General features: G+C 38.7%; 2 protein-coding genes across 14 annotated transcripts in view; one reads left to right on the top strand and one right to left on the bottom strand.

Moving 5' to 3' along the window:
• Positions 1-16109, top strand: part of MAPK8 (mitogen-activated protein kinase 8) — a 182595-nt gene extending 166486 nt beyond the window's left edge. For 4 of the 6 annotated variants that reach the window (XM_032116222.1, XM_032116221.1, XM_032116223.1 and 1 more), the window contains 7 exons: positions 898-1063; positions 5580-5651; positions 7504-7686; positions 8465-8589; positions 9528-9591; positions 10310-10387; positions 11139-12544. In XM_032116222.1, the coding sequence (XP_031972113.1) occupies positions 898-1063; positions 5580-5651; positions 7504-7686; positions 8465-8589; positions 9528-9591; positions 10310-10387; positions 11139-11284 (834 nt within the window). In that variant the 3' untranslated portion in view covers positions 11285-12544. Of the gene's footprint in view, positions 1-897; positions 1064-5162; positions 5235-5579; positions 5652-7503; positions 7687-8464; positions 8590-9527; positions 9592-10309; positions 10388-11133 lie in introns of all 6 variants that reach the window. The other 2 variants (XM_032116225.1, XM_032116224.1) reach the window with 2 other exon arrangements.
• ARHGAP22 (Rho GTPase activating protein 22) overlaps positions 15954-23187 on the bottom strand; it is a 135177-nt gene continuing 127943 nt past the window's right edge. For all 8 annotated transcript variants that reach the window (XM_032116209.1, XM_032116211.1, XM_032116212.1 and 5 more), the window contains 2 exons: positions 19350-20392; positions 15954-19216 (listed from right to left, as the gene is read on the bottom strand). In XM_032116209.1, coding sequence (XP_031972100.1) covers positions 20164-20392 — 229 coding nt within the window. In that variant the 3' untranslated portion in view covers positions 15954-19216; positions 19350-20163. The remainder of the gene's footprint in view (positions 19217-19349; positions 20393-23187) is intronic.

Raw genomic sequence — 23187 nt, 5'->3', positions numbered from 1 at the left:
CAGTAGAGTGTAGGCTGGAAGTATCTAAGTCTTATCTGTGTTAGCCCATGTGCTGCAAATGATTTTATGATTGCAAAGTTGTTTTGAAGTTACTCTGTAATATTTACACTGTGACATTCAGCTTTGTGTAAGATCCTGCTGAGGTGATGACAGAGTAAGCCTGTGTAGTTTTTGTTTAAATAAATGTTGCAAAGCCACTATTGTCAATAGGGTTCAGGTGTTGAGAATAGTTTCCATGTTGCTAACTAGAATGATCTGAAGCTATGTCAGCATTTTCCACTCCAATTTAATGATTGTGTTAATTTTTGGCAGTTTTTCAATGGTGCATTTTTGGGTTTGGTTGCCAAACTTAGTATAAAACCAAGTCCTAAATAGGAAACTAAAATCATGTGGCCATGGAGATTTTCTTTCTGTTCAGAGAAATACATTGGTTCAAAAGAGGTAATGTAACCTCAACTAGCAAATAAACCTTTCACATTGATATTATAATTCTAATAATTCTTGTATTAAGATGATTATTGAATCAAATGATTGTCATGTTACTTGTGTTCTGCATTGTAGTAATAATTCTTGTTCCAGTGAGCAGTTTCTAGACCTTTCCTCAGAGCTAACACTTCTTACTAACCTCGATTTATTTCAGACATTGCTAACATATCTTGTAATGCTGGTTGTATTTTCCTTCTTTAATTGCTATATAAATCTACAAGCACAATAAAGGAATTAATTCTGTAATCTGCTGAATGCACATAAATTAATGCAAGGGGGAAAAAGCTGCAGTTACAGCAATAACCTAGTTGTGTTTGGGATTTAATGTTAGCAATATTATCTTTTTAAAATGTGAACCACAGAGTACTTTGTGCTTGTCTTAGCAGTCATATATGGTGTTTCTTTTTAAAGGATTTAAAGCCCAGTAATATAGTAGTAAAGTCAGACTGCACTTTGAAGATTCTTGACTTTGGACTGGCCAGAACTGCAGGAACTAGTTTTATGATGACGCCTTATGTAGTGACACGTTACTACAGAGCACCAGAGGTCATCCTAGGGATGGGATACAAAGAAAACGGTCAGCAAATACAGTCTTTCTTTGGCATAGCTTTATCTTTTTTGTTTGGCACACCACATTTTACATGTTAATGTTTTTTTCAAGCTGTAGAAATTTTATAAATTAGTCTTGTGACTAAAATGCAGATTCTGGATACACCAATTTGTTTATTCAATTCAACCCATTAGAAAATGTTTGCATTTAATAGGAGAAAAAATGGAGGGCCTTGTTTGTTTAAAAATTTAAATAACTTCCTTGGTAGATTACGTGACATCCAGGAAGAACTGGAAATGTATTTTCTTGATATTTGGTATGCACTTTGATACACCTTCATCTGACTTTATTCTTGGTGAAGATGTAAATTGTATTTCATCAGCAGATGTGTGTACTAAATTTGATGCTAAAAAACTGTATTGTGTATGGCCTTTGAGGAGGTAGGGAGCATAAGGTCTCCTGAGGAACAAACAAGCTAAGACCTACTGTGGAATTGCTTTTTATTAAAACCAGCCTCCTTTAAGTCTTTTTCACTAAGTTCTTAATGTTGCTGAAGAAAAACTCAATAACACACTTAAGCATACAGAGAGTACTGTCATGATGCATCATGGATTCTTTGAGGTCCCTGACAAATTCCAAGGGAATTTTACTTTGTCCCTCTGCTTGCATACACTTCCGCCTCACCATACTCGCTCTGTGACCAGTCTGCCTCTCAGTATCTTCTACAGGAAAATAGAAAAAGATCTGTCATTGGAGGGAAACACACCATCAAGTACATTGCAGCTTCTCAAGGAAACAGCTGGTAGTACCCATTAGGAAACCAAAGTGATGTGTCACTCCTGAAACTCCATTGGAGCAGCCTGATTCCGCTCCATTTCACTGCTGTGCTGCCTCCGTGGTCGGGTAACTCCCTTGTTTCACTTGTGAACACATCAGGCTGGTGGAGCCTACAGGTCACTATGTGTGTTTCAAACACTCTGCCCAAAGCTATCTCCTGGGGAGGTGTGAGGTGTGGCTCCTCGCCTTCCTGACACAACTGGGGCTTGCTCTGCCTTTCAGCATTCCTAATACAGTCTGCAAACCTGCCTGGCATACCATTGCAGCAGGTGACTTCAGGCTGTGTGAATGTGATAGCAGTGAAAGAAGCCAGGTCAAAGGAATGAGACTAGATCTTTATTGCAAGACTGTGGTTTTTATTTGTTTGGATTGTTAATGTGCATGAGAGGATGTACATTTCTTCGAATGGCCTCCGTGGCTGGCTGATTTTCCTGTAATTTAGGAGTTACAGGTTGAGTAGAGCAAATTAGTTATTTCTTTTAATTCCTAAAATTTTCTAGATTTGCAAATTTAAGTTTGTCTTTTTTTTCCCCCAAGACTTTATATTGGCAATTTAAGGAACATTAAATACAAGTACCTAAAGCTGTAGTATTGAGTCATGCAACTGCCTTACAGAAGGAATTGATAAAATGAAAGTCACAAGTTTTCTGACTCAGCTTGCCCATTTTAAATTTTTCTTTTAAATAGTAAGTAATTTTGAGTAGCAGAAGTATGAAACATTTTTTCCACCACTGGAGTTTTCCACTACTGGAGATACTCTACAACACAATCTATCCTGTCAAGCTTGTGACAACCCTGTTCCTTAAGGAAGTGTGAGTTGTGTTGTGCATCATAAATCATAATTTACTTTCATTTGAAAAACTATCACATCTTCCCAAAGCCAAATACATGGTTCTTGAAATGAGAATGGCACTTCTGGAGAATGTAAATGTAAGGAGTGAGTCCAAAGACAATTGTATTTCCATATGTACTGTTCTCATTAAAAGGCAGTTTATGTGAGCTGTTACTGTTCTCAGTCGAGGAGTTTGTGGAGCTCCCATGACAGGGAGATGGGTAGCAAGGATGCATTTACAGTAAGAACCATGGGCTGTCCAGGAGCCTCGCCTGTTCATATTGATGCCTATTATAGCCCCTTAAACCCATAGTTAAATTAACTGTGAGTTTACTTAATGTGGAGTTTAATACTGAAAATTGAGAGTTAACCGGTGGTTACAGAGCTGTCTGGCAGTTTCCTGCAGTTTGTGCCCTGTTGAACTTGTGGGAGGATTGCAATGTATATTTTGATGACTGAGATATGTACTGCAGACTAACATCATTTTGGTACTATACTTACACACGTACAAAATCTTCAATTGTTTTAAAACTAGCAAGGATCCCAAACAAATACATAGAGTTAACTTTTATGTAGGGTTTATTACTGAAGGATGTTTGGGGGTGTCACATCAGAAACCAACTGAAGGACACCAGAACTGTTCATGCACATGCACCTTAATAGATTTATGCACTGTTCTGTGCATGATTATCAGGAATGAAACACTGAAAAACAAGGAAAGTCCTAAAGACTCTGAAACAATTACTTTTAAGTTTCCTAGTAGATACATTGGGTTTAAACTTCATTTTCACATGGTATTTTTTCTCCTAGATTTATAAAAATCAGTAAGTTCAAACAGGGTTGTTAAGAATAAAATGGACTCCTTATGACAGCAATAGATTTGTTAAAGTATTTTTCAAATCTGTGATGAGATTTTACTCAGTTTTCTATAGAGGTATTCACAGGAGTATTAGTTCAGCTTCCTAAAAAAAGTTAGAGACCTGTAATTAGACAGGTTTTGTCTGATTTAATGAAAGCAGCAAATCAAAACACCCCAAAACATCTCAAGTTTGGTTTTGTAGGGAGATGAGAAGAATGGTAACTTTATCGTGTGGGTCACAAACTAATTACAACAGATTTGGGTATATTATGGGTTGTGATGGCAGGAGGTTGTTTAGCAGATCAAAAAGTCAACATTCAGAATTTTATTTAAAAAGTCAAATGCAAAACTTGGCTTCTTTGGGTCTCTAAGCCAATGAATATATACTTAAGTATTTGAAAAAAAATTTTAAAGGAAAAAGAGCATTAAAAGTGTTGACAATATTTTTTTAAATGAACAAGGCCCTTAATTTTGACCTATTAATATGCACAACTATGATCTCCTATCATATTATTTAGATACTATTTTAGAGGAACTTAAAAATAAAGAAGGAATATTGAAAAATAAGAAGCTATGTTGTTTGCTTGACATTGTTGAGCTCCTTCAGAACATTGACATATAATTCTTACTATACGATTGTTCTCACTTAAATCCCCTTCTTATGTGCTTAATTGAAATTCCAGTGTCATATTTGACAAAGTATTCATAATAATAAAATGTCATTATTATGATTTCAAGAAAACTTTTGCATACAGAATTAACAATACCTCTGAAAGCAACTGCAAAAGAAATTGGCTTACCTGTACAAAGTAAACTTGTGCATCTTTAAGTATGTCTTCTGAGTGATTTATTTTAAGGTAATGTAGAAAATGCATATCTCATTTTAAAAAAATTGCTGTTGAGTTTTTCTTTTATGAAATGTTATTTCAGCATAACTGGAGAAATATTTTAAAACAAATGATTTTAACTGAAAACCTAGGAGCATACTAACATTGTCATTAACTGATCCTCTAAAATTTTTAAGTGATCTTTTACTGATTCTGTTTGCTTTTTATTTAAAGCAAGAGAGAGATTCATGGTAATCTGACTTCTAGGAAATACTTGCTGTTAAATTTTAATTCCTATGTAATACCTAATTAATTCTCCTAGAAAGTGTGAACTGTTTCAATAGGCAATATTTTTACAGGTCAGTGTACTTTGCTACTTTTAGAATTATTCCAACAGCTGCAGTGGAATTACTTTCAAGAAATCAATCTGTCTTTCGTGCTTGAGTCTAGTCTCTTGGCAGAGGTAGCTTTGAAGCCTCCAGCCTTGGAGAAGGGCTTTAGTCTGCTTGATTCGTGTCTCTCTCTCTCTGCTCAAGCTCTTGCTCTAGCACTATATTAAACAAAAGGATGTTTTTCTGCCTTGTATTTGAGACAGTTAAAAGCTAATCCTTACACATGGTTTATGTTAAACTGTTTTCATTGATTAATACAAAGACTTGCTCTTCTTCCTGTGCTGTCTCTGCAGTTTATAGGATGCAGTCATGTTATGCTTCTTTTAATTTTAAATGACCGTTTGCTTTGCTTTTCCTTCTTTTTGTGCTACAAACATAGTGGATTTATGGTCTGTGGGGTGCATTATGGGCGAAATGGTTTGCCACAAAATCCTCTTTCCAGGAAGGGACTGTATCCTTGTGCTGCTGCAGCAGGTTGAATTAGTTAGGAAGTGATTAACCTTTCTATTGATGTTGTGTCATGAAGATGCATATTGTACAATTTTTTTTTTTTATTAAATGAACATGGATTTTTCTTGTGATACACTTAAAAAAAAAAATCATTTCTATTCAGGCTGCACCTAGCAGTAGGACATAGTCTCTGCTGGTCCTGTAGTTAGCATACATTCACTTTCACTCATTTTCATTGCACATGCTTTTTAGAGTCACTTCATGTGTATGTGTGTGTCTAAATACTTTTATTTATTTTATTTTAATAACTATCTTTTATGTTAATATCATTGCATTTTGTTTTCAGTTGACATTTGGTCAGTTGGGTGCATCATGGGAGAAATGATCAAAGGTGGTGTTTTATTTCCTGGTACAGATCGTATCCTTACCCTTGGCCTAGGATGTAGCTGTAAAAGGTCAAAAGACTCTGCAGTGATACAGTTTCAGATTAAGGTGGTTCTAATTTTTAAAATACTGGTTTTAGACTGCCTTTTCAAACTGCAATTTGCAAAGTCATTATATACCATTGGGGCAAACAGACTTACTTTTTTCTTTTCCCTTTTTTTTCCCCTCTTTTTTTCTTTTTCCAGTTTAATATAGTCCCTATCCATTACTTTTGAATGTTGTCACACTTAAGACAGACTTCTTTTTGTTTAGGTGGGGTTTTACTGGTTCACATGCATTGGGCTTTAGTTTGGAGGTCATTTTTATGTAGTAATTTATTAATCTTGTTTAGTACCTGAGCATGTTAGCAGTTATTATGCTTTGTATTTTATAGAAAATGTTTACAAAAATTCCTAACCCTCTTCATTAGTTACACTCTGGAGATTTATTTTTTGTATGCAGAGATGATCCTGCAATCAGCTTTCAGAAATATCTGACATTTGTCTTTCTACTCTATGAATGGTTTGGTGGTGTCTATATGGGTTGTCCTGTGAACAGTATTTCAGACAAAGAGTCTGCTCCAAACAAATAGAATTGAAACTTCAGTGTCATTGCTAAAATTAGTGAAAATAATTGGACTTTGATATCCTATTTGTTTTACTATTACTTGCAGATCATTTTTTCAGATGGCATCAGAAGTGTTTCCTGCTTTTGCTGCAGGTTACTGTTTCAAAATTGATATAGTACCATTTAGGGGTGAAAATGAGGTGGAGATTTTGAGCCATGGTAAGGAAATCCAGAGCATCTTTACTTTCACACAGCTCTGTCATTGCATGAGCTGCACCATGCTTTGCTTTATGCATCTGGTTTGCTGGCATGGCTTTTCAATTTAGACTCAGTGCCATACAATGTAAATACTACTTTTTGTGAAGGCCTGTACTAAAGCTCACCAGAGCTTGAGAATCCTTATACAGAGATCTGTTGTTAAGTTTTAAGAATATAAGAGAGGGTCTGCTTCAGCCCACTGAAGATTTAGGTAGCCTGGTATCCAGTCTTTGATGGCAGCCAAAAAGAAAAAGTTGGGGACAATGTGAATAAGTGTATATAAAATTTTATCTGAGCTCTCCCCCAGTATTTAACCATCTGCAACTAGGAATTCCTGTGCCAAACCTTACTTTTTTTGTTCAGTAATGTGTATTAAATTCTTCTGCCATGAAGTGGTCAATCTCCTCTTTACAGTGTGTAAACTTCTCAGTTAAGATGTTCCTTATACATCCTTGAAACTCTTAACTTCATTCAAGTCCCTGACAATATTGTCAGTGACCTGCGTGGGCCCAGCCTTGGCCCTCTGTGTGCCCACTGGTGCTCAGTGTTGCACATCCCTGGTGAGAGGTTGCCCAGGACTGGGCTGAGGTACCAAGATAAGAATGAAGGACAAAACACCCACCCATGTGGGGTCATTCTCAGGAGTGCCTTGGTAATGGGTAGTAGCTTGACTGCTGTGAGTGTGTGTTCAGATCAGGGACTCAGTCCCCCAGAACCCAAACAAGGCCTTAAGTTAAATCTGTTATATTTAAATATTTTGTGAGTCTTCTAATATTCTGTTTCTCAGAATTATATCCTTTTCTAGTCAATAATGATTTTGAGTGAAATACATGTTGCCTTGACTACACTATCATAGTCTTGCTTTGTTTCACCACTTAAGAAAGTAGTCCTAAGTCATGATGATGAACTTGATATTTTATTATAATTTCCTGTGTTTTCTCTGTTGGTTATTTCATGTGGTTTTAACATAACTTTCTAGCTGAAAACTAGACACAGTGTTTTTCTTAGCTGCATAACTTTAGATATTGATCAATGGAATAAAGTTATAGAGCAGCTAGGAACACCATGCCCCGAATTTATGAAGAAATTACAGCCTACAGTCCGAACTTACGTGGAGAACAGACCTAAATATGCTGGATATAGTTTTGAAAAACTCTTTCCAGATGTCCTTTTCCCAGCTGACTCTGAACACAATAAACTTAAAGGTAAGGTCTGTCTTCTGTGTGTTGTATATTTTAAAAGTTTTAAAACTCTGATACATTGAACAGAAATGTAGCTCAGTTTTGTTCACTATAAAATCATCCTGCTAAGGATTTAAATATTTATATCATGAGAGTGGATGAATGTGCTGACATGTGCTTGCCTCCACTTTCATATCTTCACGAGACAGCTCCTATTCTTGGAGCTGTCTTTATAAAGGCAAGTAAATATCTATATTCTTCTCAATGACAGGTGCCAACATGATTTAGAGAAAAGTGGGGGGAGGTTGGAATAGAAGTTGTGTAGGCAGAACAGATCTTTGTTCTCTAGGATGAAAATAAGGGGTATATGTTAATAATATATAGATACCCTGTAGTTACTTCAGTGACTTACTGGTTCTAAAGGCCACCCACTCAGTGGAGTCACTCACTGTGTTTTCTGTGACTAAAAGCATGTGACAGAATGGGGCAGTAGGTGCTTGCCTGCTGCTATTCCAAAGAAGGCTGCACTGCCACCTGAGCTGTTTCACATAAGGATGTCACACCAAGGGACACAGTATGCTGAAATTGTATAGTGAAACATGTCTGACCCCTTTCCCACCTGTGTCATTCTCTTCAGGTTTTTTTTCTATTAAATGGAAAAACCTCAAATTATGTGAGGGGTGCATAGATATTTAACTGGAACTTGATTACTCTGACCCTGCTCTTTAAAAGTTTTGAAACACTGTGTTATGTGTTCTATATATGGCAGTAATCTGAACAGATTTTTTTTTTTTTTTTGCAGCAAGTCAAGCAAGAGATTTGTTATCAAAAATGCTGGTTATAGATGCTTCTAAAAGAATCTCTGTGGATGAAGCCCTACAGCACCCATATATCAATGTTTGGTATGATCCATCAGAAGCAGAAGCTGTAAGTTGTTGTTTTAGGTCTCTGCTTAGGAAGCTTCTCTATAAAGCCATATTGTTGTGATGCTTGGTACAGCTGCTTGAATGAAGATTGTTGCACATTTCATCAGAAGCTTCACTGAGCCATAATAGCTTTCATTGATGTTGATAGATGTGTTTATTAGAAATAGCATCAGGAAGGGGCTCAAGTACCTGTCTCCGTGTATAATTGCATATCATCTGAACATGTAGTCATGCATCTGAAATCTTTTCTATAGGGTTCTAATGTATTGAGCTTCGGTTGTTTCAATGTGGCTTGATTGGCCTTGGTGAGGTTCTGAGGTATTTACTCCTGGGAAACTGAAATAATTTCATTAGGAATTGACAGTACTCTAGAACTAGAAATAAATGTTTCAGCAAAATCTGAATACAAAATATTGAGCTTTCAGTTATTAAAACTAAGAAACAAAGGGATTAATTTAAATTTTTTCCTTGAAAAATCAGTTTCAGGACAATTCCAGCTTGTGAGAAAAGTGTCATTTTTTTTAAAAAAGAAAAGTGTTTGGTGATGGCCACTAAGAATAGAAAAAGCTACTTGATGTAAACGGAGCAATTATAATTCTGCTGCTCTGTAATAGCTAGATAGAAAATTTAGTAATTAACAGTAAGGAGCTAAAATGAGCTGCTTGTGCTGGAGATTGCTGCACTTAGGAGCTCTTTTACCAGACTGATTGGTTTCTCTGTTAATTATTACAGTAATGTAAGCAAATTTGTTAATCAAAAGAACTTTAAAGACTGTGGTAGCATCTAAAAAGTAGGCTGAGTCCAAGTATGAGTGGATATATAATCGTTTAAATGTGTTATTTTTAAATCAGGTTCATGTTCTGAATGGTTAATTTCATTTTTAATTTGTACTGGTTTTGTATCCCTTTTGATTGTTTTATGATGAGTTTTGTTTTTCAGCCTCCACCAAAGATACCAGATAAGCAGTTGGATGAGAGGGAGCACACGATAGAAGAATGGAAAGGTAAGAAAGGCATTTAAAGTATAATAAGGCTTTTGGGAGTATGCTGGGTCCCTGTGATTACTGTTATTAAAGTTCTTCTGAGCAACCTAATAGTATTTATTTCATCTGCTTGGATGGCAGGGGAACAGATCAGTGCTTCACAACCTCTCAATTGTTGGGACACTAAAACTTTTCCTGCAAAGGAGATGAACCTTTGAAGTGAAAAAAAGACCTGCTCATCTCAGTCACCTTTTACAATCCACAGGACAGCATTTGTAGGGGGGGTAACTCTTCTGGACAAACTGGTACAATTTAAAAAGATGCAGGAGCTTGAGCAATGTAAGGGTGAATTAGAAGGACAAGTCTTCAAGTGTTCCTAGCTCTTCCTTTGAAGACTGCTGATCAGGTTTACCTTACCAAAGATGCAGTTGATAAAAACTGAGTGGGCCTTAAGACTCGGCTTAGCCTCAGGTCTCCAAGCAGCCTGGACAAAAGAGCCTTAGAGCAATGCCAGTGCATTGTCAGGAGTGCCAGGCCCCTGTAGCTGCAACAGAAAAGAACTGTATGTTTTCTACATCATTTGCCAGTTGTTGTGTAGCCTACAACCTGTTGTTCAAAACTAATTCTGAACAGTAATAAACCTATGAAATGGAAATGGACATTTTAATGGGAGATATGTTTTCGATCCAGTCTTGGGGTTGCAAATTCATTTTTTGCCTTCCCTTCTCTGCATTTTCAGAGTTGATATACAAGGAAGTCATGGACCTGGAGGAGAGAACCAAGAATGGGGTTATACGCGGCCAACCAGCCCCTTTAGGTTGGTTACAATAAAAGCACAGTACAAGGCTCCATTGAGTTGTAGGTAGGAAGGAGTAAAGCTGATCAAGACATCCAAAAGTAACCAAACTCAAAAATGTGGCTCTTAAATGACCTAACCTCTCGAATTGAAACATTGTGTATTTGAGTGGAATATATGGGGCTGACATGCCTTTTAATTGACCTGTTCAATCCCTCTGTCGTGCCCACTAACTGACTGTCGATAAGGCTTCGTGGCAGAAGTTGGACTGCTATTGCTGCCTCTGCTCAGGGTTCACTGAAGTTTAGACTCTGAAAAATCCCTGGGTGTCTGAGATTGAATGGATGTGATGTGGCTGGGCACCAGCTATTCCCCAGCCTCAAGAGGAGGAGGAAAAAAGCCAGGCTCCTTCTTTCTTTGTCAAAATACACAGATATGTTCTATCTTAGGGTGTAGGGTGTATTTGTAGCGTAGTGTAGCTCTGGCTTTATGATTACTGTCTTTGTTTGGGATTTTTTAGCCATTAGCTTTTACTGTGATTTGACAGCTGCCCATGCCACGTGAGTTCTGTGGTTCTTGACACACCATCTGTTAAGCCCCACGTTAAGGACTTGGGGGTTTTATTTATTGTGACAATGCATTGAGACACATCTCTTCAAACTTGCCAAAACAGGGAAAAGTAACAGCCATTAGGAAGAGACAGACTAATGCAAGTACTGAACTGTGCAACTGTATCTGCAACTGATTTGCTGTTTTGTTTCTCATAGCACAGGTGCAGCAATGATCAATGGCTCTCAACACCCATCTTCATCGTCATCTGTCAACGATGTGTCTTCAATGTCAACAGATCCAACATTGGCCTCTGATACAGACAGCAGTCTAGAAACCTCAGCTGGACCTCTGGGTTGCTGTAGATGACTACTTGGTCTTTTGGGGGGTGGGAGGGGGATCCTTTTAGTCATTAATAGGGCACTTTTAAAATTTGGTGGTATTTTTGAGTGTTTTTTCAAAAATAATCATGGAATTCATCATAAAGTGCTGTAATTTCAAACTAAGTTGTGTTATAAGCAGCCACTTTTTTGCTGTAATTAACTGTAAAATAGTAAACCTGATAATTTTTATTGTGGTTTTAAAATCTGCATATTTGCTTTACTATTATGCTGCTGATCTTTTTTTACTGAATTTGTAAGATTTGTTTTATCAAAGCACATATTAATGTTGTGGTCATTACCATATGATGAATTATTTAAGATTTTATAGGTTTTCAATTTTTTAATTGGAATTTATTCCAGATGTTTTGTTCATGATATCCTTCAAAGTTTTATGCTTGGTCATACATCTGTGTCCAGGCGGAGGGGGAGAGAATTCAGTGCAGCCAGCTGTAGTTTCAGGCATATTACTGTAGTGCTGGGTAGTGAACAAAATCCTCTTTTATTTTGGCCACTTGCCTATAATACTTCAGCAAAAGCAACAATTAGTGATCTTTTTTAGAGAAGCAGAAAAAATCCTTTGCAAAGTTACATCATCTGAATGAGTTTATGAATTTAAGAAAGCAAAGCATATCTTCAAAGCTGCAGAAATATCCAGCCTAGCAAAGTAATGTGATGTTCTCTGCAGAGTTGTGGCATGCCAAATCTTGTGATCACCATAAAACATGAGGATATTTCATGAATAATACATTGCAATGCCAATAAACTGTTTACTTCTGGCTCGTAGCCTGTTTTTGTACACACAAAATGAAGTGTATCCAGGATGTTTAGACTGACAAGAGGGAAAACGAATATGCTGTAGCTATACTTTAAGATGTGATTCTTGAGAGTTTTGGTTCTTACTAGTTTTGTCTACTAAGGCAAGTGCTCTTTGAGTGCTTTTTGGGTCAAAGAGGGAATGACATGAATGCAATAGGGGCAAAACTTCGGCTACTCTTTCTCCACCAAAAGTAACTGATTGCTAAAATCCATTAAGTGGTAGGAGAACCTCAGGATTTCTGTAGCTAATGCATCAATTGAGCAATATATGCCATCCAAAGGACAGAGAAGTAGTGCTGTATAAATTAATATTTATATCTTTCATTTCACCATGAGATCAGTGTAGCAGAAATCTTAGCAATGGTTCATTTTAAGTCATAAATATTCAGTAGTTTTCATCACTGAAGCTCCAGGTTTCAATACACTTTTTAAACAAAAGATATATTGAGATATATAGAACAGTTACTAAAGAGTCATGTAAGATGGTGCTGCTCCTCACAGAAGTATTTTAACTGTTTACATTTTATATTTACAGAATGATTTATGTATAACTGACTTAAGTTTATGTATGAGTTAAACAATCATTCAGAATTTATTTCTTTGGAAAATGCAGATTTTTAGTGAAGCTAGGCTGTATAATTGATTGCCTTGTGTAGATGCATATTTTGTGTAGTGAATTAGAATGTGAAGAGGAATTTAAATTAGTAAAGCTCACAAAAATGAGCATAAAAAATACAGAAGTCTTGCCAGGCGCTGAGCATAAGCAAATCATATATCTGGCTACAGAGGTCATCCAGGAGTGACTGGTGGTCTTCAGTGTGGTTCCTTCTGCTTGTTGGGTTAAATAAGCATCTTTTTGAAGTTTTGACTGAAAGAGGAAAATTTGTCTTCACAGTAACTTTCAGAAAAATAGAAGTGATAGTAATGCTTTCAATATCTAACATGTCTTTTAAAAAACATGCAGAGTTGCAAGGAATGGCAATGTCTCAAAGATAACTAAATTGATAAATTGCACAGTTGTTTTCCTGGCCTGGCTAGACTACTGGTAAGTGCTGTGTGTGTCATTTTGCTTTCCTCCCTTGTATCTACTATTTCAGTATTGCCTTCCTAAGCCACATTTGTTAAGGCAATTATTTTTACAGGATCCTGCCAAATTGTATATTACCTCAGAACAGGCAGGACAAGTTTGGATTCATCTAGCACTGGAATGTAGAAAATGTTGAACAGAGACCAACAGAACAGTCGATTTTGTAATTTTTTTATCAAAGTTTAAGCTGTGAATTAAGCCAAAATTTTTGGTCAAACAACAGTACTCCATTGTTATATTGAGTCAAATGATAGTGTGGTCAGCACAGTGTAATGAAGTTAAGACTGACAAAAGTAACTTCTGATGCCTCTCAGTGCTGTTAAAAACAAATTGGTAAATATAGTTCCTATTTATTTTAGACCTCACTGGATTACAGTGATGATTGAAATATTTTGAAACTTAAAAATACTTTTTTGCTATCACTTTCCAGTGTCCTAAATATATAGTAACTGAACTGAGCTCATAAGCTCTAAGGAAATGGAGCTTTTCTTCTTTCAGGGCAGGGTTAGTGAATGCGTGGAACTGCCCACTGCAGCCTGTTGCAGTGTGAGCAAACTCACACTGCTTAAAGGGATTGTTTCAGTAGGGTCAGAGCTCTGCCTGTGGAAACTGAGAGTTCACTTTTGGCACCATCTTCCTACAAGTGTTGCTTTTTCTTTTTTTTTTCAGTTGCTTGCATTTTAGGCAAATTAAAGTGATGGCAAATTTCAAAGACAAGAAAATCGTATTCAGTAATCAAGTTATCACAACAGCATCCTAGTCTTAACTTCTCTTTTTATTTGTTGAAATATAAATTTTTTTCAGATAGGTGTACACTGCCACAGATAGCAAACAAATGGGTAACTGGAGTTCAGGTGTCTTTGTCTGTTGTTAGATTATATGCTATCCAATACACTGTACAATTTTATTGTTAAGCTTTATTTTAGACTATGATTTGGAATCTTCTCATGACAACAGGCTTCACTAAAGTGCATGCAACTTTCTAGGGCTCTTCCAGTCTGCTGGGAGTTGGTATGGATTCAATTACCACGAGCTGTGTGATCTCTTACCTCAGGTGAGGTTCAAAGTTGCGCAGTAATAGCGATACTGAGTTCCACCTTCTCTGGGCAGAGCTGTGGCATGCAGCAAGGATAAATCAGCTCTCTCCTTTTTTAGAAGTAGGTTCTTCAAGAATTTGAAATAGAGATGGGGGCGGGGGGAATCAGTACCCTTAGGGTGTACTGGAATGCGGTGCTGTGAAGTCCTTCTTTGGTGCAAGACAGTGGGTCAGAGCAGATTGTGTGTTAGTGTGTGTGAGCAGCTGTGCTGCCTGAGCACAACCCCCTGGAGGAACATGCCCAGTCCTGGGTCACTGCTCAGCTGAGAAGACATGGCACTTTGCCCTGCCCAAGCTCAGGCTTTTAGCTTTGAAGAACTTTCACTGTGTGAGATGCAGCAGCAACTTTCTGGGCAGGAATTCCAGCTCAGTACAGCATCAGCAGCAGTGGTGTGGTGGGGGTGTTCTGTGTTCCCAGCACAGGCTGTGGTAATATGGCCCTGCTGCCTGGGTTTGGTGAGGCCAGTGCAGAGCACCTGGGCAGGGGCTCTGCAGGGAGGAAGGGATGGATGGAGCACTCAGCTCAGCAGTGTGTGAAGAAAAATGTCAAAAACCTCCTACAGGAGGATGGTCCTACCCAGCCAATAATCTGAATTGTATGACAGTAAATGTTTCTTGATTAAGATTATGGGCAAAAGGGGAGAAGGTGGTTCATCTTACACTTGGTCTTACTCTTTCAAGTTGCTAAAGGGAGTGAATTAGTTTCTGGATCTGTTTTTATTTGCTGTTGGCAGCAGGAGCTTGTCCATGCTGTTACATTTTATTTTCCTGTCAGTGGTTTGGTGCAGTTGAAGGAGAGCCTGTCTGTATTTTTCAGTAGGATTAGAAAGAGGTTTTTATTGAAGAAATGTGATGAGAATGTACTGCCTACCCAAATTTTCAATTAATTTATTCTTAGTTAAGGGCACTGGATAAAAGTGGTATTTTAAGTGATCTCTCTCACTCCCTTCTCTTCTTTATATGTCTGTGTTAGAGAAACATGTTATGAATCAGATCACATTGTGTTTCTACTTCTGCAGTTCAAAATCTAAGCTAGGTTTTCTTGAACTACCTCACACAAACTTTCTACGTTTCTTAAGTAAGCAAAGCTAACCCTTGCTATTGGAACTACACTGAATGTGAATAGAAAATACACCTCCTTTAGAAAAACAAACCTATTGGCCAATGTTGAGACAATATCAGTATGTTTCTTATCTATTTCACGTAAGATGTTCATGTGTAATATATAGCTTGTGTACAGTAATGTACATCTAGATTATTGTGCTAGCTGTAAATTGGTGATTTTATTATTGTAGTCTGGTTTTGTAGGGTAAAAATAGCTTACTAGTAATGTCAACTCATCCTTTACATTTTACAAAAGGAATAATTCTTGGTAAGCTTTGCATACAGATGAATTACTTTTGTAGGCCCAATATCTAGTCTATTTTTGAGAGTTCTTTAACTTTTATTACTAAAGTTGAGAAAAAAAATCCCACCCCAATTATTGTGGTCATTCCTTCTGCCCTTTTTGAAGTATATTCTTAATTTTATTATGTCCCAAGAAATATGAAGTGGAAGACACACCATTAAAAATACTGGGGAAAACAATTTTTTTTTTCTTCCCCACATTTGATACCTTTTCCTGCTTTTCCTTTATTCCCTCCAAATAAGCTGTTGGTGGGCATTACTGAGAACATTGTGGTTTTTTTTTTACTCATTCATGCCATAGGTCATTACATGTGCACCACTGGAATGTATACATTGTTATCTAGTATGTCAATTGGTTATAATGATATTTTAAATAAAAAAGAAAAAAAAAAAGTTTGACCACCATGCATTTAGTGTTTCTTCATTGGCAGGCTGGAATGGGTTTCATATGGATTGTGTAATAGGGCTGCACTTGAAATCTTATTAAGAGTCCTTCCTGAGAATTCGTTTTTTAATGGTCTCATTTTTAATCTGTCTTGTGAGCTCACTCATGGGCAAAGTGACATGTTTTTTCCATTCCTCCATCCCCATGGACTTTGGATGTGCCACAGACTGTTAACAGCCACATGTTCAGTGTCTTTGTGACTCCTGGGAATCTGTTCTTGCTTCCTTGCTGCCAGCTCCAGCTGTCGTAATTCCTGAAAATACAGCGGCTGAGACCCTGTGCTTTGGAGAGAGGTAAGCCATGGGCTGCCTAGTGTATGGCGAAGATCTCCCAAAACCGAGTCTTGGAGAAGCCTGAAGGATCTGACTTCTGGAGACCTGGCTTGGATGCCTGGACCACTCACTGCACTGGCACTTCTCCCACAGGTAAATCCCAACATAATGCATTTGATTGCCTTCACTTCCAGCAGGGTTTCGGTGCTTCCTTAATGACTGCAGCTGCCCTTGAGCTGTGGTGTTGGTGCCTTTGTGTCCAGTTTCAGGGGAAAAGGACTGTGACCACAGTGCAACCAGCTTTGTTTATCAGGGCCAGCAGTTTGTAGGATGATCTAGAAATGTGGTGGGACTCAGAAATGCTCTTCTTTATTTGCATATGTCAGCGTAAAGTGCAGCCAATTTCCAGTGATACGTTGCTACAGAGCAAGGCTGGAGAGCCAGTCATAGCTCTACCCAGGATTTGTCTGGTGGCTCTGGACTGAAACACTCCACAGTGCTGCTGGCATCAGTGGAACTCACTTGTGAATGTAGATGAGTCATTAAGCTATCCCTGTTCATCTTCCTTTTTGTGTTAGAAATGCCAAGGCGATCTATGGAAGTTTTCTTTGTTATTCTGAAGTGTTGGTGTTTTGCTTTTTTCTAAAGCATATGCTTGTGTTGGTTTTTTTAATTGAAAAGTTTTGACTGATTTTTGCCTGTGTAATACTGGAAGGGATATTCCAGGCTGGGAAGACGGCACAGGTGAAACTCTAGTAAAAATGCATCTATTCCAGGAACCTTCTGTCAGTTTAATTAATAATAACCAAAGCTGTATCTTGTAAACACCTGCTAAGAAAGCGGACATTTAAATCAGGGACTGTAGTGAGTGACAGGCCTGCAAAATAAGGAGTAGTCCCCAGTGCTTGGTGTGGGGAAATGCATTGGTGGGGAAGAGTATGGAAATGGGAGTTAAAGCTAGAACAGGGTCTATCATCTTCCTCACATAAGGGCATAGTGTTCCATGAAGTTTGTCCAAGTGGATTCCCATTTCTTGCGTAATTGCTCATATCAGGAATTTAACATTATGGTCCTGGTGCTGCACTTGGAGTTAACATCCTACTGTGGTGCATTTTAGTGTGAACTGGGTCATTTGTGGCTTCTTGCAGGGTTTATTTACTGCAGTGGCTCATCTTCAAAAGCTGCTGAAACTTACTCCTCATGAACAAGAGGCATAGATGTTGCTGGAGCACAACAGTCAGTTTGGAACTTTCTTGTTTCACTCATCATTTTGAGTGGATAGAGTTTCATTTGTGATACTAAAAAGAATTAATTTATCTTGGATACCAAATGATGTACTACAGATCTCATGGGCCTATCCTGGATCTGCAAGTCTGGGATAGGTGGCTTTGTGAGCAGTTACCTAAGGTTAAGTACTTAACCAGCAGTCCTGTTCACTGCTTGTCTGGCATATTTGGTGTTTAGTCCTCCAGTCAGCAGGGCTCAGTTCTTGAGTTTGTAGAGTGAACTGAAGGGAGCAGTCTGCACTTTGTACACACAGGAGATAATGCAATATAAATAGGGTAAGGGGGGGTGTGGGCTGTCAGGATCTATACAGTGAGAGGTTTCCATGTTTGGGGTATGAATAAAAGAAGGCATTAAAATACTGTTTGCTACTACTACTTGGATTGAATGTCACTTTTTATCAGTCCTGGTGTTCTTAAAGCCTGGTTCAGACCACCCTCCAGTATTAAGGTTTATTTTGTGATGACTGACCTGGTACCTCCAGCTACCTGACACATTGATGCTCTTCCACCTCAGTCACTGTTACTGCTTCTCTCTCACATTATGCATCTTATGCTGCTGTTTTAAAAGGCCATCTTACTCCTTGCAGGATCACTTGTGACCAATGGTAATGAATCCAAGGCAGAGCTGGGAAAAAAAGATGGGGATGATGCTCATGCCTGCAGGTGGCAGGCGGCTGCTGCTGAACATGCAGGTACCTGCCTCATGCCAGGGGCAGTAAGGAATCCAGGGCAGCTGGAGAGCCTGGGAACTAGGAAAAAGGTTTTGAAGTAACTGAATGAACCTATCCACATGGCTTACTGTACTTGCTTGACTTTTCTTATCCAGGAAAGATGAAGTTAAAATTCTGCTTTTTGTTTGCTTTAAATGTTTTACATTTTTTACATTTCGATAGGAAGGAGAAGCGTTACAGTGCAGTAGAAAACAACACCCAGATGTTTTGAATATTGAAGTACCTGGATATCTGTGAGTTGATGAGGAAAAAGTACACCTTTCAGTATCACCTATCTCCTGGTATGTAAAAAAACCCCATTCAAAGGTTATTTCCAGACAGTGAGTCATAGTCTTCTCTAGTAAGAAGTGAGATTCAGGGCATTTTTTCAAAATACTTAAAATAAAGCAATCTTCTTTGTTACAGTCTATACTTTCCCTTTAGCCAGTTCATGTTGTTGTGGCACATTTTTGTTAAAAATCCTTCTCCTTAGAGACTCCCAAGCTACCTCAGGATGTCAAAGATAAGAGTGCTAAGAAAGAGTGAACAGTGCTGGGCTCGCAGGTGGAGTTCAAGCTGAAGCTGGTGACTGTTTTCTGTGTGCAGGCTCTGCATGGCTCAGGGTGCTACAAATGCTATGCAGAACTTCTTGAAGTCACTCGGAAGGGAAGTCAGCCCTGGCAGCAAATTACCAGAAATTACAGCCTCATTCTAATGATTTTTCCTCAGCAGAAGTAAGGAACTTGGGATGATGGGTTGTTTGCAGTATTCCTCCTGTCCCCTCATCTCCCTGTAAGAACTAACAACAAAAATATCAACTGGTATCATGAGAAATGTTAGTGTAAAGTCCAGGAAAGGTTAAAGATAGATCCCCACCCTCCCTCCCTTACCACCCTGATACCCCCCACCCCAATTGCACCCATTCCTCTTACCATAAGTTTTGCTATTAAAGTTTGGATGTGTTTTGATGATAAGAATCTTCCATCTTCTACCTTAATACATATACCAACTCAGGAGATTTTTTTTTCTCACAGCAAATACTGCTCTATTTTTGGCTCAAAAAACCCCCAGATACCTAGAGTGAAATGTGCATATTTTAAGTTCCATGGAGATTGTGTAGCCAGTCTGATTATTAATCCCATACAGTTTAATTTAAAGTTGCATTTTTGTCAAACACTGAAATAATTTCATGGATAAGTGAATTGTCAAGATTTTGGTAGCCTCAGTGTGTTTGCAGACCTTATTTTCACAATATCTTCATAAAATAACGCCACTCTAGGAACGAGAAATTTGAACAAACTTTATGTACGGAGTGGGGCGAAAACCACCTCATTAAATCTGTGGCAAGCCCCTGGCTGTGGTGGAACTGCCACCTTTCCAAGCACAACTGCAGGAGTCCCTCAGCTCCAGGCTCAGCTTGTCCATTTGTTCTGGCCATCCACCCACCCTGCAGGACCTTCCACTGTCCTTGAGCAAGCAAAAAGATGGCAGCAGGACACCCTGGAGAAGAGTGTCTGATGTTCTGTGGATACAGAGGAGACCCACCCTTTCTTGGCAATGACACTAAATTTTCAAGCATTATGGTCAGCAATCTTTCCCAGCTGGCCCAAATATAGCACATGTAAAGACAACAGGGAAGTGTCACTGAGAGCACAATCACTATAGAATTACTCATGATACATGAGTATACCAGAGCAAAATATGCATTCACTCATTTTGTCAGGAACAGGATTTTCTATGCTTGTTCTACTTGGGGACTTTAGCACTTGGACTCCCAACAGTTAAACATCCTAATGTTGAAAAAAATTCTTCCATTTCCTTTTGCAGGAGGTAATTTCTCTTCTCAGCATCTTCACGAGCGCGTTCAGAATTCCTCAGCTTTATCTCCAGCATCGTGTATTTCTTTCGTTCTTGATCCAGTTCTTCTTCTAACCTAACCACTTGGTTCCTCAGGTCTGCACTTGTTTCTTCAATTCTTAAAACCAACAGAGAGAAAAAAAAAAAGGCTTTTTAAAGTAGCTGGATGAATACAGCTGATAACTAATAAATTTAAGTTGTTCCTCTTAGAATATGTTAATGCTAAGAGGAAGTTTTAAAGCAATAATAAGTAATATTAATTGCCATTTCTATATGCCATTTCATTACTGTTGAATTTAAGGGCAGAGATTCCTTGGAATTGGGGCTTCCTTTATTTGTATCATGTGAAAAATGCTCAAATCTTAAGCATTGTTTTCTACTTTCCAGCACCATACTGGAGAGCTGAGATGTATTAACTCCTCACTTAGGCAGAGTTCAAGTATATAATAATCTTTTAACCTCTGTTTTCATCCTGTATTTCTCTATGTGGATATCCAGTACAGAGAAACATCCTTGGGGCTCAGATAGGAATGAGGTCACAATCCTTCCTCACCATCCATTTGATGGTATTTTCTGTAAAGTTTATCACTGACATTGGGGTGGGGTACAGGATTTTACAAAACTCAACCTTTCATATAAGGAAGAATCAGAAGAACAGTTTTTAAATGTATCTGGGCACAAAGCTCTGAAGCAAAATTCAGGGCTTTTCACTGAGGAAGTTGAAGAACAAGGTTCATGGTTTTGTGATTTGAAGAAGCACAGAAGGCACAGCATTTGCTGTCCTCCCTCTTGTGTTTCCCAATCACAAGACTGAGAAGTGGTGTTAATACTGAGGAAGGAGTATTTTCAGTTAGGCATTACTAATCACTGGAATATGAATTTAAAAATTAGGCTTTTTCAGTGAAAAATGCCCCTCCTCTAAATAAAATAAATACAATCTTTAAAAATAATTTCAAACCCAAAACCACCCCCACCTCTTATTGATCAGTCCAACACTCAGCTGTGAAGCTGGGGTGTGGCATCCCAGTGGAACTGTGAAGGAGTTATTTTTAGGCAGGGTAACTGATTATCAAGAAGGCCATGCTACTGACTCCATGACAAACAAAAATGAAAAAAAGGGGGCCTTTGACAGTCCCAGAAGGGTCTGAATTCCATTTTATGACCAAGAGGCAGTGCAATGCCTCACCTTAAACTTTTCCTTTCTATTCTTTACATACAGCTAAAGATGGCAGTTTGATTATTGTCACAATTTTCACAATGAATCAAAGTCCCAGGTCCACTGATCTGCCCCAAGTCCAGCAAAAAGCAGCCCCCACGCATGAAGGCAGACCTTTATCTCCAGCCAGCTGGCTTCTGGAATACAACACTTCTGAAGCTGGGATGCTTCCCTACACACACGTAACAGCTCTGAGCTGCCAATTGCATTTTTCTACCACTATGTTTAGGGGTCAGCTACAGCAGCCTGGGCCGAATGACACGGCCACAGTACTTACAGCATTTCTACATTCCTAACAGTCCTCTCTAAATACTTACACTTTCTTAAGAGTCCCAGATGGTAAACATGAATTACTGAAACTCAACAGAGTATCTGATAATTATATTAACCTTGAGGGAGAAATGCTCTGGAACAGAGTGGTTACAGAAAGGCCATAAAACTTGCCTCCCTCTGACTAAGAGAGAGAAAATGGGCAGCTAATGATGAGAAATAACAGCTTTTCCATCAGCAAGTGTGCCTTACCTCTGCCCCAGGCACGTACTTACTCTGCTTTCCCTTCACTTATGTATGTGCCAACAAAAAGCTCATATTCTTTCATTAAAACAGGTCCTGCTAGATACACACAGTTCTGCAAACCACACAAGCACATGTACAATTTTGGGGGACTAAATTATCTTCAATAAAATAAAGCTGGTGAGGCAGCCTAAATATTTCCTGCTAAGCAGCCTCCCTTCTTTGCTAGTTCGCTCCTGTCTTTCCATAGTAGCAGACTTCAGTGCAGTCTCAAAAGGAATGTACTTTTGCACACATAAATTGTTGCAGATATAGTAAAAACATGGCAAAATTTTTGAGAGCTGAAAAACTCAGCTTGAAATTCTTAGACATGACAGCACAGTCCTTCAGGCTGTAATCCTGAACAGCTGGACTCATCCTGTTTAATACAAAAAGGCAGTGATTGCATCGTGCCTGGTTTTATGAAAATCTTTAGCTCATTAGGCATTTCCCTCTCAGCTACATTACCCTGTGAGACCTGGCCAATTCAGAGTCCTCCCCTTGAGCCACAGTGCTCTCTGCCCCATCCAGCTGCAGGGGAAAGGCAGGTGTTGGAGCTGAAGCAGCTCAACAGCTGGAATGAAGAACAGGTCTTCCTGGATGCCCCTGATGTCAGCAGCTTAAGACCCCATTGGAACAGTTTTACTGATAAGAGATGGAAAACCATCTCTTCCCCCAGGCAGCGGGCAAGAATTTGCAGCTACACATTTCAATGTTCTGCAGCCTGGTATTTCTGTTTATTACTCTGTATCCCTGCAACAAGGCTTGCCAGGGCAGCTCTGCACAATTAAATGCAAGGCACATACCCTCACCTCCCTCCCATTGTGCATCAGTGAGGCATCTAAAAAACACCCATGGAAGCCATGAACTTCCACCCTCAGTCACAGACCCTTCCCAGTACTCCATGCTAGCAACTGCTGGTGTTCTCATAAGCTCTTACACCTGGAATACAACAAGGTGGGGCTTTTCTCCCACTCCGGGATGTTAGGTGGGAACTGAAACTGCTGCACAGCCTCATTCTCCTTGCAGCTCCACACACCAAGGCAGTACAATGCAAGAGGCAGAAACGCTGCACGGGCTTGCAAGCCACCACCAGAGGAAATCATAAAATAAAGCAGAAAGATAGCAAGTGGAATTCCTACCTT

This window comes from Corvus moneduloides, chromosome 8, assembly GCF_009650955.1.
Source record: "Corvus moneduloides isolate bCorMon1 chromosome 8, bCorMon1.pri, whole genome shotgun sequence".
In the NCBI taxonomy this organism is placed as follows: domain Eukaryota; kingdom Metazoa; phylum Chordata; class Aves; order Passeriformes; family Corvidae; genus Corvus; species Corvus moneduloides.
The sequence above is the reverse complement of the archived record's forward strand: the minus strand, read 5'-3'. Positions and strand labels throughout refer to the sequence as shown.